General features: G+C 34.9%; 1 protein-coding gene across 4 annotated transcripts in view; it reads right to left on the reverse strand.

The window, feature by feature from the left end:
- Positions 1 to 16,477, reverse strand: part of LOC125052238 (monocarboxylate transporter 3) — a 50,163-nt gene that overhangs the window by 11,533 nt on the left and 22,153 nt on the right. For all 4 annotated transcript variants that reach the window (XM_047652929.1, XM_047652927.1, XM_047652928.1 and 1 more), the window contains exon 3: positions 13,312 to 13,455. In XM_047652929.1, coding sequence (XP_047508885.1) covers positions 13,312 to 13,455 — 144 coding nt within the window. The remainder of the gene's footprint in view (positions 1 to 13,311; positions 13,456 to 16,477) is intronic.

The raw sequence follows: 16,477 nt of genomic DNA on the forward strand, positions 1-16,477 counted from the left end.
AAAGGAATTGGTGAGGTCGACGCCATCCGTGCGTCATTTTCCGGGAAGATTTTCTTTATGCGTTTAAGGTATAATGTCCCTTAGCAAATTAAATATTTAATATCGACGAGACAATTAAAGGTTTATTTTCATTTTAATTCATTAAATTAGACATAGACAGAACATTTATTACTAACGATACACACACACAGAAACACACAAAATAACAAAAGAAAAAGAATCTAATGAATTAATGAAAAATTTTTTTTTTTTAATTAGGTAGGTTTCAACCTTAAGTGTGTAATGCGTGTATGTTGTGGTAGTAACTGCATTATGCTGAGGAGCAGACTGTTCCACAGCACTGATCATTCTGCCAGAGACCACAACAGCTAGTTTGCGCCTCAGTCGCAAAAAAAAGAAAAATAATGTAATAATAATACTTATTAGAAAAAATATTTAATTAAATATATTAAAACTCATATAATTATTATTTTGCAGTGCATTCTTTGACACGAAGAAACCAACGCCAACACCAAACATTGCGCCGAGGCGATGAGAACTTGGAGAAACTGATCCTGTTACCACAGAAGGTAAAATATCACTTGATCGGTTCATCTGGTTGGTGAACGGTGAAATATTCATCGTCGTCAAAACTGTGGAAACATATTGTCCGCTCCATATGTTTCCTTGATGACCACGACGCTCAGATAAGAGCTATCGACTGAAGAGAGAGAGAAACTAACGGAAGATTCTACCCACTGACTTCCGGAATTCAAATCAACCAATTGAGGATATTCACACATCTGTAAACATTGGCAACAGTACAGAGGCAAGGTAGCTGGAACTATTTTCGTATTGTTTATGGTTTTAAACCTCAACTTCGCTTTTGTGAAATTCATAGTGATGAAGAGTCCTGGTACGTTTGAATATCGTGTGCACCAATTTTTCTATACTCGAAATTCAGTCATTGATAAAACTGGATAGTCTTATAGAAAGCAACGTTTGTCAGGAATAGATATGGTTGCCGATATATATACTAAACCGTCAACAATTACTTGTCAACATTATTTATCCTGGTACCTATAATACTAAAGGTACCGATATCTATAATAAATAATAATAATAAAATCTTTATTCGTTATCTCAAAGATTTTACAATAGCTGATAAGTGATTGGGACCTCCTTTTAAGCGCATAAGCACTTGTGTTAGGAGAACCCGCTCTTCCATTACATAGGTGTACTAACTAATTATAATTTAATTTAACACGTATAGCTAAGCTAAGTATTACAATTTTACAATTTACTAAACATAATCTAAGGTTAAAATGTGAATAATGATATATGTGTGTATGTGTATGTGTGTGTGTGTGTTTGTGTGTTTATGAGAATGAATTTTCATGACTGATTGTAGAAGTTGACTATTTACTAGTGTATTATGATTCATGATTACCTACAAAGGCTTCAGTGTCTTCATAGCTAAATGTTTCTAGGATGTTAAGTAGCGACGTTTTACATTCATGTTTATTCAATGTGTATATATTTAATATTTTATTTAATTTATTATAAAGTTTAGCAGCTTGGCATTGAAATTGTCTCATAGCAAAAACTGATTTAGATCTCTCAACAGGAGCAACAGTATATTTGCGTCTTTTGCTCAGTTTGCGACCATCATATTTAAGAGACTTGTGCAATCTTAAGGTAGTGCAAAAAATGTACAGTTGCCTGACCGATAAGACACCACAAGAGGCATAAAGATCAGAGGTGGAAAATCTATAAGGCTTAAACATCATTACTTTTAGTAAAATTCTTTGTGCCCTCTCCAGTTCCAGGAACTTCATCTTTGTAGCACCCCCCCAAACTGGGATACAGTACACTAAAATTGACTGAGCCAGCGATGTGTATATCTGTATTAGTAGATGTTTGTCAGCGATGTGCCTTAGAGTTTTAAATGTCCAAATAAGCTTTCGAATCCTACTTATAACTTGTTCTAGGTGCTCATGCCATGACATTCTTTGATCAACTACCACTCCTAGATATTTAGTGTGATGAACTTTATTTATAGTTTTACATGTACAGTTTACTCTGGTGCTACAGTTATGTATTTTTATTTCTAGATCTGTTTGAGGTTGGGCGCTATTGTATTTAGTGAAGAAAATGTAGTTAGTTTTACTTACGTTTAATGATAATAAGTTTTCTCTTAACCAGTTATCTATTTTGGAAAGCCCTATTTCTGTATGTCGACGCACCGAGTCAATAGTTTTCCCAGTGAAGACAACAGCAGTGTCATCCGCGTAGGAGTAGACTTTCCCACTATCAATTCTTAAATCGCATAAGCTGTTTATGTAGATTAAGAATAAGGTCGGCCCCAGAACACTACCTTGTGGGACCCCATATGTGACGTCAGATTGTTCGCTGATGTATTGACCTATTTTAACTGCTTGCTTTCGTTCACTGAGGTAATCAGCGAACAATGTGAGTGGAATACCCCTAATACCAATGTTCTCTAGTCTCTGCACCAGAATAGGGACAGAAACCGTATCAAATGCCTTTTTTAAGTCGATAAAAACTGTGATACATTTATTACCTTTATCAACTTCATTAACAATATGACAAGATAGTGAGGTAACTGCATCTTCGGTTGACAGACCCTGTCTAAAACCGAATTGTGAGTCTGAAAGTAGACTATACTTCTGGAGGTAGGTAATTAGTCTTTTATTAATTAATTTTTCAAGTACTTTTGATATGGCAGTGAGAACGGAGATTGGGCGATAATTTGAAACATCTTCTCTGTTACCATTCTTGTACACAGGTGTAATAATTGCTTGTTTTAGCGCAGGTGGAAACACGCCCTGTCGGAAGCAGAGATTAACCAAATGAGTAATTATGGGCACAACTAGCTCCCTAGTATATTTAAGAAACTTGGTGCTTATACCATCCCAGCCAGGAGCACTGTCAGTTTTGAGACTCACAATAGTCAGGTATACTTCATGAGGGTCAGTTTCTAGAAGCACAAAAGACGAGACCTGGGAACAGTTGGGTCTAATCACATCTGTTCTATTATGTAACGTCGTAACTGGAATTATCTCTTTAGCTAAGTTTTTACCAATGTTTGAAAAATAATCGTTTACCAAATTAACCGAATTTTGAGGAGAAACATTTAAATTTAGTAATTCTAGATTTTGCGTTTTAGGTTGGTTACGATAAGTGAGGGTATTTATTTTCTTCCACAAAGTTTTCGGGTTTTTTATACTCCTAGCAAGGTCTTCTTTTTCATATTTACGTTTGACTTTCTTTATTAAACTATTGCAGAAATTCCTATATCTCCTGTATGTAATTTTAAGAATTTCATTATGAGGATCAGCTCGGAGTTTTGCTTGCATAGCATTTCTATTACGAATACATCTAACAATTCCTAAGGTAATCCATGGTTTAATAAGGCGTTCCTTATTCGGGATAGCTCTAGTGATAGTATTGGATTGAATACACTGCTTTAAAATAGATATTAATTTATTAGTTAAGATTATAGGGTTATTATAGTAAATTAGATCATTTATGTTGCTGTTTTTTAAATAACTTAAAGCGCCTTCCATGTTGATTGAAGATTTAATTTTCGAGGTATTGTAATTCGACTTAGCGAGGTAGGATAGTTTTAAGAATAACATTTTGTGATCAGTAACTGTAGAATCAATAACGGTAATAGACGCACACGTACCTATGCACCTATCAAGTTTTAGTATGAAATGATCTATGCAATTGCTATCTCGAGTAGGCAGTGTATGACCCGGGAGCAGGCCATGCATGGCTAGCATATTGAGGTAATGTAATCGGTTCGAGCGCTCCTGAGATGTTTCACTGGATTTTTGTATTAGATTTATGTTGATGTCTCCTGTTATTATAATGTTATTCTGAGTTTGTAAAGTTACTAAGTGACTATTTAATGAATCTATAAAATTTTCAGCGTTAAGGTTAGACGGGGAGCGATAAATACACAACATAGTATAGTTACCTACTTTGACTTGTAAGCAAGATGCATGTTTTAAATTTATTTCTTGAACGATAGTTTTATGGTTGCATTTTATGTAGACAACTACGCCATCACTACGATTTAGATGGCGGCTTGTAACGAAGTGAGTGTAGTTATCCATTTGGGGTATAGGCTTGTGTGGATCGATCCATCCCTCGGTCAGTGTTATTACATCAGCTTGAAATTTGAACTCAGATAAAGTTATTAAAAGATCATCAAAATTATTGTAAATGCTTCTTATATTTTGTGATATTATCGTGAAATCAGATTTTTGTATGGTTGTCTGTCTTGAAAAGTCATTTATAGTATGGACATTAGATTGGGCTATTTGTATGTTATCTAATTCGTACATGATTGTAGTCTGACTATCCATAAATGAGTAACCAGATACTTTCCGTACACTTCGAGAAATTATAATTTACTTGGGATAAGAAATTCGCAGTAAAGCCGAGATTGAATAAATGTTTATAATCACTTGTGACGTGGTTGTAGCCATGAGCCATGAGATAAAGTGAGATCGCACTAGAATAGTGTTTAATATATGTGAGTGTATCAGTGCGTGAGTGTAAATAGTATATGTAGTGTAAAGGTTTGTGACTATTGTTTTTTAGAAAAAACTGTTTAATAATGGTATAACAAGAAAAAAATTTTACAAAAAAAGGACAATAGTTAAAGAGTCATGCCTGCATGAGGCTGTGTACCTGTGATTCGTTTTTGACCTTAATTACCGGGGTGTTTTCATTCTTTCTTAGGTAAACACGTCCGTAAGAAGTCCAACAGAACTTGTAGTCTTTTGATTTAGCTAGATCGCGAGCGAGAAAGTGTAGTCTAGCGCCTTTCGCAGTGAGCTGCTCGGAGATAAACACTGCAGTTTCTTCATTTTTAGTAGCTCCCAGATGCTTCGCTCGTAGCTTTTCTTTATTTTTGATGTTGTAGGTTTTACAAGATTTTAGTAAATCTGATTTAAGAATCGAGGATGATAACTCAACAATTATTGGAGTATTCGTTTTATTAGAATCTCTTTTCCCTTTTAGCCTGTATATGTCTTTGATATCATCTTTTTTAATACCGCTATTCAGGGATTTTGATAAGCTTACAACCATGTTTATTAAGTCTTCCTTTGATTCTGTGGGTAGTTTTGGCATATTTTTTTATTTCAATATTAGCCTTACGTTGTTCCCGCTGCAATTCCTCAAGCTTGTCCTCTAAAATTATAATTTGTTCTCTGTCTTGCTTTAAACGTACTTCAAGCTGTTCTATTTTCTTCCTAAGGTCTTCATGTTGCGATGAGAGGAATGCAAGGCTACTTTCTATGTTGGTATTACTCTCTCTGATCTCTACTTGGGCAGACGTTATTTTTTTAAGCTCTTTTTGTTGTTCCGCAAACAATGACTTAATCATATCTTTCATCTCTTTTTTAAAACTTAATAATTCATCCTCAAATCCATGCTCTCTAGCCCTTTTTTGACGTTGTTGAACATAGCTCGGTGGTTCATTGTCACCGTAAAGGTCTGTGTGAAAAGTTTCCATTTTGTCGACGTTTGGCTCAGAAACACTTTGTGATTTATTGGCCATAGGAGAGCGTTGAACTTTTGGCATCTTATAAATTCACTAATTGGGAAAACACAAAATTGAATATGAATTTATACTTGGGCCAGACCCTTATTTTTTGCTCCGCTACCGCTTTCGCCTTTAAATTGCACTAAGCGATTAATTAATATGACTCACGCACAGCTTTATTCTAGCGTCGCATCGGTGCGTACGCAAAGTAAAGCGTAGCTCACGAAACTGTTTCGTTCACTGTTGTTGTCCTTCTCACCCGTAGTTAATTGACTTCTTGCGCGTTATGGGCGCCTGGTACTTCACCAAATTTGCGGACAAGATATTAATATTTAATTTTTATAAAATATTTTACGTAAGCTTACACGTCTTAACGCTTTCGCGGTCCGAGGGGAAGAGGATATCTCAAACACTACACTACACTGTGTATAATACTTGGACATTTACCAAAACGGAAATGCAGAAAAAAACAAATAATAATACAAACATACATACGAAACGAAACCTGCTAAAAAGCCTAAATACTCAAATATCTAATTCCCAAAATATAATAAATATACAGATCAAACCCTTCTTTTGGCGGGTTAGAACGGAAAATCAATGCTTTAAGACCCATTAGGGTTGCACCAAACTACAATTTGTTCTAAAGGAAATTACCTCATTTTATATAACTTTATCTACATGCAGAATCATTGCATTGTGTAATAATGATCTCACTATTAGCTCCGCACGATGTGTTTACAAATGCTAATACAACGTTTCAACAGAAGTTTCGGGAATTCTAATCAATGCTAAATTTACTGTATACAAACGAATTATAAAATTGTCCCAGCAAATCTAAAGTTTTAAATTTGTATAAATATGAAAAAGAGTTAAAAATTAGTTTGCCAAAGAAGTTTCACTTCTGACATGTGTACTTTGTACGCACGCACCTTTTTCGTTTAAAGAAGTATATTCTCATTAAAAACAAAAACATAAATGTCAATTACATGAGAGAAAAAATAATATTAAAAAATAAAATACGAGTATATCACGCCACCGCCGTGCGCAGTTATTGCGTGTATATACTTATGTACAGGCGTTAGAAGTTAGTAGTTTTTCTAACATACTAAAACTGCCGGCGGGTTCGATGGAATCTAACTCGGGTCTTTGAATACCCAATACGTTCCTCCCAGTCGCAAACACATTGCAGTTCTCAAATTAAAAGCTTCGTGCATTGATTTCGAGTGAGGTCAGCGCAACTTTCTTTAAGCTTTCGCTTGGACGAGCTTAATTTAACTTTAAACTTCAGAAGTCTGAATATAAAATTTTAAATGCATAAATTTGTTATTGGTACGTTTTCTATAAATAATTATTCAAAAATTAAATACGAATAATGAAGCGATGGCAGGCTTGATTGTGTTTCCACCACATCTCTAGTGCAATTTTTAGGTTGGCGCCTGGTAGATAGTACCGGTGACCCCAAAGCTTGTGTTTTTCTCGCTCAAAGAATAAGTACCGCAATACAGCGAGGAAATGACAGCGTTACAGGCAGACTGCCACAAGGACCAAACTTTTAAAATTTATTTTAATTTTCTATGTATCAATTTTAAATTATTATTACTATATAGGTTAAGAATATTGTAAATACTGTGTATTTGTATGATGGAAATAAATACTTAAAAAAGTCTGATTAACCTGAAATTTTTAATATATGTACTGTTAATACCGTCACATGAAAAAAATAAATGAGTTATTAACAGATACAGAAACGCATGACTACGGGAACGAAAAGGATAAGCAGTGTTCTCATTCAGAAGTCAGGGGCAGTACTATGGTATTGGAGTAACCAGGTTAATAGATAATGATGGTGCCGTAGTGTCTACAACTCCTGGCTACACGCCAAGTCCTCGTGACCTTCACAATTGTTGAGACATTTAGTACAATGGACTAGTTTAGAATTATATATACATAACGCGGTAGACCTGGACCGTGTTATATGAAATCGCGTTATTCGAGTATTTTAGTAAACAAATTTGGAACAATTCAAAACTAGGAACACAGATTTAATAAAGTTATTTAGTTTAATTTTATAACTACACAATTAAAACGTGGAAAAGAACGCAAAACTTATTATAGACAAATAGTTATAAATTACACACTACAGAAATATAACTTGAGAAATCTTCGCAATATGGGAGAGAAATAGCGCTTTCTATGGGGGATGGATATAGCGTAATTCAATAAAAATAAATCAGTGGCATTACAACCTCTTTCGGTCTTGGCCTCAGATTTCAGAATCTGTTTCATGACCATTTATAAATCTAATAGGGAAGTAGGTAATCAGCCCCCAGTGCCTGACACACGCCGTCGACTTTTTGGGTCTAAGACATGTCGGTTTCCTCACGATGCTTTCCTTCACCGTTCGAGCAAATGTTAAATGCGCCCATAGAAAAAAAGTCCATTGATGCACAGCCGGGGATCGAACCTACAACCTTAGGTATGAGAGTCGCACGCTGAAGCTACTAAGCCAACACTGCTCTACAGGGGCTATTACTGTATTATATTTATCTTTGACGTTATAAATTATTTTGTAACAATTTATTTAATTGGCTCAATAATCCTCGCCATGAAAAAACGAAATTAGGCAAAAGTTTGAGGTGACTTTTTTATCAAGGATTATTGTATTGCGTAGTTAATTAGAGTCAACCAAAGATATTATACTGGGGAATTATTACATATTTATTTTTTTAATTCAATACATACCTAGATAAAATCAAATCTACGATTAAAGTGATTTTGGTTAGTGCCCGCTTTTAAGAACATTACAACATTCACTTACATGAGATATTCTTATTTACACTTATTAATTAATTGTATTACAATAGTAAAAAAAATACAACTGCAGGTAAGAAACAGAAGACTTAATAGATATAAATACAGATATTTAACAGTTACACAACACAAAAAAGAACACAAAGAAATAACAATAAAAAGAAGTAATTTATTAAAGAAAGCGCGTGCGTACAGTACACATGTCAGAAGTGAAACTACTTTGGCAAACTAATTTTTAAGCCTTGTTCATATTTATACAAATATAAAACTTTACATTTCCGAGACTTCGAGGGAGGGAAAATATGTTAGGAATTTAATGAATTTAATTGTCATTAAAATATTAAAAGTGTCGTAAAATTAATACAAATTATAAATACACGTGGCTTTTTAATTTACAATTCGTCATTTGAGATTTCAATAACTTATTTTACATAAAATATAAAATACTAATATTTCATAAATTCTCTTTACGAAATTTTAATTTATAAAATAGAATTTCTATAAGGTAATTCCTTCTCACTCTCTCTCAATCGGTCTCAATCGCTCTCTCCCTTTTCTTCGGCAAAAACGCTGCACATCTTCGTGACGCTAATATTATTATTATTGCGTTTCATCCGTAAAAATTTTACCCTCATGCTCCTAAAGAAGTTTCACTTCAATAACACAAATTTACAATTTGTAAACATTCAAATGATTATATGTAAACACTTGGCTATATTTCAAAAAAAGGTATTGCAATAACCGATAATAAATATAGAGGTGAAAAGCAAAGTGATAAAGCACGTCCCCACTTGAAGTTCTCTTGTAATATGAACTTCACTCAAGCCTTAAGGCTTTGATTGAAACGCTTTGAGAGCTTAACGTGTTTTATAAAGGTCACACGTGCCATTTGGGAAATGGGGAATGGGTACTAACTCTTATATAGACGAAACATGGAGACAGTATCAACAATTAAAGTATTCTAAAATAACTTCAGTGTTCCTATGTATTATTTATTTATTTACACTTTATATAGTATAATTATAATACTTAAATATAAAGGAAGACAACTGGCGGCCTTATCGCTTTCGAGCGATCTCTTTCAGGCAACCACTGTGGAAAAAAAAACAAGGTAAGATTTTTCTTTTTTTATAGGCAAATGTGTACTGATGTTAAGTGATACCGCCGCCCATAGACACTAGTATTGCTAATGTGCTCGCAAGTGTGTTGCCGGCCTTTTAAGGTACAAAAGAGTGCAAAACTACATAAGACATAAAATTACTTAGGCAAAACGAATGGAATAAAAATAAAAAATCACGATTATTTCAAATTTTCTTTTTCCAACCAATTCGACTTAGGGTCCTTCAAGAAAAGAGCGTACCAATTCATAAAGTCCGGCAACCCATTTGCGAGCCCACTGACAATGTGACGGTCCATGCCCCATGGGCGGCATCACTTAACATCAGGTGAGCCTCCTGCCCATTTGCCATACAAATACAATACATACAAAAAAAAACTATCATGAAAAATCATACTAGTCGTAGACATTAGCTATTTAAACAAAATCCACCCTTCGTCGCCAGAATGCATTTGCCGTAACCCTAATGACATGGTACTGCGAAAAATTACCGGGAATGCATCGGAAAAACCTCACTAAAACATTAATACAGAGGGTGAAAAGGAAATTCCACTTAAGTGACAAACGCTGGCACGAACTCAATTTCACTTGGGACACAGAAAGTAACGTCAATTAACTGATATTTATTCAAAAAGATTTCTGTATTTGTTTCATGTCAATCTAATAGGCAAGTAGGTGATCAGCCTTCTGTGCCTAACACATGCCGACTCTTTGGGTCTAAGGCAATTTAATTTAATTTTCCTTCACCGTTCGAGCGAATGTTAAATGCGCACATATAAAGAAAGTCATTCAAATTCAATTAAGTCATCAAGTCATGCGCAGCTGGGGATCGAACCTACGACCTCGTACGTTTTACTCGTATATTTTATCAATTTAAACAACTTAAAGTGTTGATCACAATATTTGGAAACACAACTTTACCCACAGTTTACGAGATATATTACGTCTTAGACATATAATTATAATTTGTCGTTCGCAGTTCAAGAACGGTTACTATGGCCGTCAACAGCGATACAGCAATACTTTTATTTTTATGCACTGTTAACAATACAAAGCAATTATAATTCATGAGAATTATCTTAGAATATATATGAATCCTTTCGATTGGAGAGTTTAAATTTAAATTAAACATTTACGGTAACAATTCTAAATAATTCTCTTCCTGCGCTCATATTATCTAAAAAAAAATCAGAGTAGTTGTCTGGAAGTGATCGCTCGAAAGCAATGAGACCGCCAGTTGCCTTCCTTCTTATTTAATTATTTTAATTGTACTGTATTTCAAAGTGTTTATTATTAATGAAAGAATTATAAATTTAAAGGGCCTGATCGACGGGCGAGTAAGACCGTGGTTTTAAATACCGACGAACCTGGCTCGCGGCTCGTTGGTGCTGATCGATTAGCAAGCAAAACAGTAGCAAACATGTCTTGTTCTCTTTCCGACACGCGGTTTTGCATGGCGAGCCGAGTAAAAAATATAGCACGACGACGAGCCGCGAGCCAGGCTCGGCGGTATTTAAAACCGTGGTTTTGCTATGATACACCGGCGAGCTTTACCGACGAGCCATAAAACCGCGGTCTTACTCGTCCGTCGATCAGGCCCTTAAGTAGCTATTAATATTAAATACTTATATACAAGTTCCAATGGTTCATTACCCGCGACTCAATTGAACAGGTTCCCAAATTTGAATATAGCTTTTATAATGTTTATATATGAAGAGAACATATCTTCGATAATGTTCTCATGAGGAAAAATTGGTACCTGGCAAGACGCGCCTTACTGGTGCCAATGTGTCAAGGGCAATACGATTTACATTCACGTTCCTACGCAAGCCCTGCACGTAATCCTCGCGAATTAATACGAGAGATTTATTCAACGAGTATGTTTACAGTGGAATGGAAAAAATATTGTAGTGTTCTATTATGCATTTTAAAAGATTTTAGCGTTGAATAGTTTAAGTTTGGATGGTTTTTTAGTTTAACTGCTTTTAGGATATATAAACTTGGTACTGTCAAAAAAAAGTTCTTAAAAAAAATTCTACAGCTTATAAGTAGTCCAACGCCCATAATACATTCTAAAATAATAAAAACTTTATTCACATCTACCGAATTTCCCCATAAAAGGATACCGTATCGGAGAACTAAGGCAACAAAGCCGTAATGAGCTTTTAGTGTTAGCTTTACTTTAACTTTGGCTAAGCTTTTTTTATCGAAAGAGTACAAAGGAATCCAACGAACTTTCGGAAATTTAGAAACTTGGGTTCGCGTCAGCTTACTACCATCTCTATTGAAACTTTGTTATTAAAGAAGATCACCCGACATGCAATGAAGTAGACGCAATTTATTTAACAGGTACACCCAAAAGATCTTTTTTATCGAGTGGATGGTGGGCATGGGACTCGAAAGCTCTCAGAAATGGAAGTTCGATCTCTATTGCAACTTTGTTAAAGAAGATCACCTACTTATGAAACAAACCAATGATGACGTAATTTTGGTTATTTTCAAAATTCGGAAATTTACAAAATTTTGGATCGATTGTGAGATTGGTGGTTTTTGGGTAGAAAGAATACATTTCCAATGTCAAATAAAGAGTACCCATTTATGACATGTCAATATAAACATACTTGGCGCACGCCATCAACTATTTATATACTAACGTAATACAAAAGCTGTTGCTATCGTAATATAATTAGAAATGCGTTTATTTATAGATTTTCTAACATCGACGGGATTCTTTACAGGTCTAAAGCATTCCAATTGGGTCAAATTTGTTTTTTTGAAGTGAAACTTCTTTATCGGGGTTGGAAAAAATTTTTGTGTAACATTTTTTCGTTACGCGTCACATTTTTCCGTTACGCGCCATCTTTTGAAGTGAAACTTCTTTATCGACGTATGAGAGAAATTTTGAAGCAGGTTACGCGCCATGTTGCTTTTTGAAGTCAAACTAAGAAGTTTGTCCGATAAAGAATCGGCGTTGGAAAAACAATTACACACATTTGTCACATTTTTCGGTTACGCGCCATCTTTTTCTTATCCCTACCACGGTTGATCCGAAGAGATTCGAAGCCATTAGTAACAAAAATATATAATAACGATAACAATGATAGTAATACTAATAATTCTATTACAATTAATGAAATTCTGTAATAATCTTAGTACTACATAGTAGTACAGTAATAAATTAAAATGAAATATGTAATTGTATTTGTATTCATGTCTATGATAATAAAAGCCTTTTGTTAAACTTTATCTAATTTAACTTTATTTAACCAATTTCTGTAAAGTTGCATATAGTAGATCATTTTTCGAAAAATAAGGTCATAAAGAAGTTTCACTTCTTACGTGTGTACACCTAGTACACGCACACATTTTTTTCATTGTATCGATACATCTCCGCGACCGCTGACTTCTTAAGGCAAAGATTAGCTTATTACTTAGATAATCATAGCAATGTTAACAGTAAGATTAGCTTTTAATACATATCTAGGCCATGATGGGCAAGGAAGTATCTCTGGTAAGCCTCTGGTGGAGACCTAACAGCATGCTGTCGCTAATAGTGGGAAGGCTGGATTGCCCTGACATGAGTCAGTGCAATGGACTACATGTGCTCTTTTAATTTGATTGTTGAATATACTTTAAATCTAACCTACTAATATAATATTTAGGACAATATTGTAACACAATAATAATCATATAGAATTTTGATTGTCTGCTTGAATAAATAAATTAACTACCTGTAATATATATATTTTTTAAACCACAGTATAGATGCCGCCCAAGTCTTCAAGATATGATAAGCCCTTAGTGAAAAGCCACTCACCTCCCAAAACACCATAGGTGAGCATCATCATGGTGACACTCTGACTGAAGGTGGAGAGGACAAATGCTATCGTTGCTACGAAGGAACCAGCCACGCAGACAGCTCTGCATCCATATTTATTACATAGTGCTGATACAACAGGACCTGAAAAACAATCGAATATAATAAATTGCCTTAATTTTTTACTCTGTCAAAACTATAATAATAGACTGGAATTGGTACTCTCTAACAAAACCAATTTCAAAGTACTTAGGCTTAAGCTTCGAGGTAATTCTTTATAAAACTTAACAAATTGTTTTTTTTTTATAAAATAGGGGGGCAAACGAGCTTGCGGGACGACCAAAAAGGGCAGTCTGCGCAGCCCATAGACACCCATGTTTAGTGGGTGCGTTGCCGGCCTTTGAGGGAGGAGTAGTTTTATACTTTACGTTTAAATTATAAACTAATTGTTAAGTTTTTTCAGTTCAATCAGTTTCAATCGAGACAAAGACGACGGACGGACGCCTCGGATATTCCATATTCCGCATTCTCTATTGTTTTAAATAAGAGAATTGGAGTCCCAGTAAAGAGTTTAAAACAAGCCCAAGGTCGCTCAAGGCAAGACAACAGCTCTACAGAGAGTGCTAAATCGGAATTACTTACAAAAACGGGACCACTGCGAAAAGTTAGTACCTACCGAGCCTGATCTTATTAACGGGCATTATAAAACGAATTCTGAATCTAACGCCATGTTTCTTACTAAGGTAATATCTACTAGCCACGGACATATCTTTTTCTCAAAAAAACGTACCATGTAACACTGACTACTTATTATATAGTTGCACATGGACTCTCTAGACTAGCGATATATGAATTATGTCACAACGTATTTGTCACGAATAAAGTTTTTATTATTAATATATAAATAAAAAAAATCAGTGAACACTTAACGCAATCTTTCTGACAAATAGTGTGATGAAGATAGTGTAGGTAGGTAAATAATATTAAATTACATATTCTTCGTATTTCGATTTATAGGTCACTTCTTTGTTTTGACTTTGTATAAATAGAAAGCAGCGTAGTTGGCCGAGAGGCTTCAGCGTGCGACTCTCATTCCTGAGGTCGTAGGTTCTACCCCGTGCAGCAATGGACTCTTTCTTTGTGCGCATCTAACATTCACTCGAACGGTGAAGGAAAACATCGTGACAAAACCGGCTTGCCTTAGACCCAAAAAGTCAACGCAAGTGGTGGGCACAGGAGGCTGATCACCTACTTGCCTATTAGATAGACAAATGATCATAAAACAGATTCAAAATCTGAGTCTGATCCCAGACCTAAAAGGCTGTAGCCCCACTGCTTTATTTCTTTTTATAAATACAAAGGAACTTCCACAACAGATCCACTTACAAAAGCACTCGCAATGGAAATGGGTCAACGCAGAGTCGACGTCACTTTATTATATGTATACTTATAATATATCTATGTTATTGTATTAAATTATACTACATATCATTTGTTTACATTCTTAATTAATTCATACGTTTTTACTGCCGGTTAAAGGTTATATTCAATACATGTGTTATTAGAGATATATAAACTTTATTTCATAAATAATAGACTCGATGATATAATGCTTATCACCGTAGCCTACTGTGTGGATGAAAATCCAGTGGAAATAAAACTTCTTCGCGTTGGCCTTGGCAACTTGGCAACTGTGCCTGACACACGACGTAGATTTTTGAATAAGGCACTATGTTTTCTCACGTTGTTTTTTTTACTTTTCCGTACGAGCAAGTGTTAATTGCGCTTCAAGTCCATTGGTAATCGTGATTCGAACGCGCATCTCTGTCGGTGCATCCGCATGGGAACGCTGTCAGTATGTTCGGAACATTGCCTAAAGGGACTCCTTTTAATAATATATTCTAGTTATTACACTTTAAGGTTAGTTATTGTTTTTCTGTTTTTCATAGCCAATCATTCAAATAATTTAATAAATATATGACAGGATTACCTCACGATAATGGAGTCTATGAGTCGTATTCTAGAACGTAACATAAATTTGAATGAAAACAAGTCCTCACAAAGACATCGCCGAACCATAAAACTGAAATCTGGCTTGAGGAAAATGATAGCCCCTAAAGCCTCAATAGGTCAAAATAAATAGTTCCCCGCCTTGTTCCAAAACCTACATTGGTTTTCCTTTAATTTGAATACTTGTATTAAGCTCAAGGAATCTATTAAATTAATTTAAATATACAGAAATTACTTCGAGAAAATGTCAAATGTTATTACAAAATTTGTATTACTCAGTGCTCTATACGATATGCCTACTTTATTTATATAATTATTTCATCAGAGCTTAATATATTCTTAGTTACTATGGTAGGGGAGCCCACGATGCTAAATGGGGATTTACTCGAGCGTCGTAGAGACCTATTGGGATGCAAAGCTTAGATAAAAAGAAGAAAAAAATGTTATATGATAAATTCCTTTTCATCGGTGGGGGAAGCGGCTATAGATAGTTAAATATGTAAAAAAAAACTGTTGCATGGACATCCTCGAGCGCGTCAGATATTGATAGCATCTATGCCCTACGTATTTTTAATAATGTATGTATGTTAATCTGATCGTTTGCATGATGCGTTTGGTTGTATTTAAGGGTTGAAAATTAAAAAAAAAAAAAATTATCGAGCGCGTCAGATTTTCTAAGGGAGTGTTAAGTGCACCAAAAAAAAGGTCTCATTCACTAATCTGACGATTTCGATGGGACGCAAACCCACAGGCATTTTCTTAATTTGCAAAAAAAAATCTCAATTTTGAAATACTCAAGCGCGTCAGATTAAGATATATGTGGTTCATCTTTAAATTCTAAATGTACTGTCTCATAATCTGACGATTATCTAGAGGGATTCGCCTGATCTGCCAAAAAAAAAATAGAAAAACGGTTCACCTAAAGGGCCATCCCTGCAACTTCCCGCTAATTCCATTCCTGGGCTCTTAAAATTGATATTTTGAGCTCGCTGAGTTCAAAGAAATAACATTTCTATGCATTTGAGCTCTCCCAGCTCGAAAGTCTGATAGAAGTTTCATAGAACACTATTTTTGGAATTTTCAAACCGCAATAACTTTTGAATGGATCAAGCAATTTTCACGCGGTTGGCGGCATTCGACGCAGTTTTATCATCCT

The sequence above is a fragment of the Pieris napi genome, chromosome 9 (genome assembly GCF_905475465.1).
Source record: "Pieris napi chromosome 9, ilPieNapi1.2, whole genome shotgun sequence".
Classification (NCBI taxonomy): Eukaryota; Metazoa; Arthropoda; class Insecta; order Lepidoptera; family Pieridae; genus Pieris; species Pieris napi.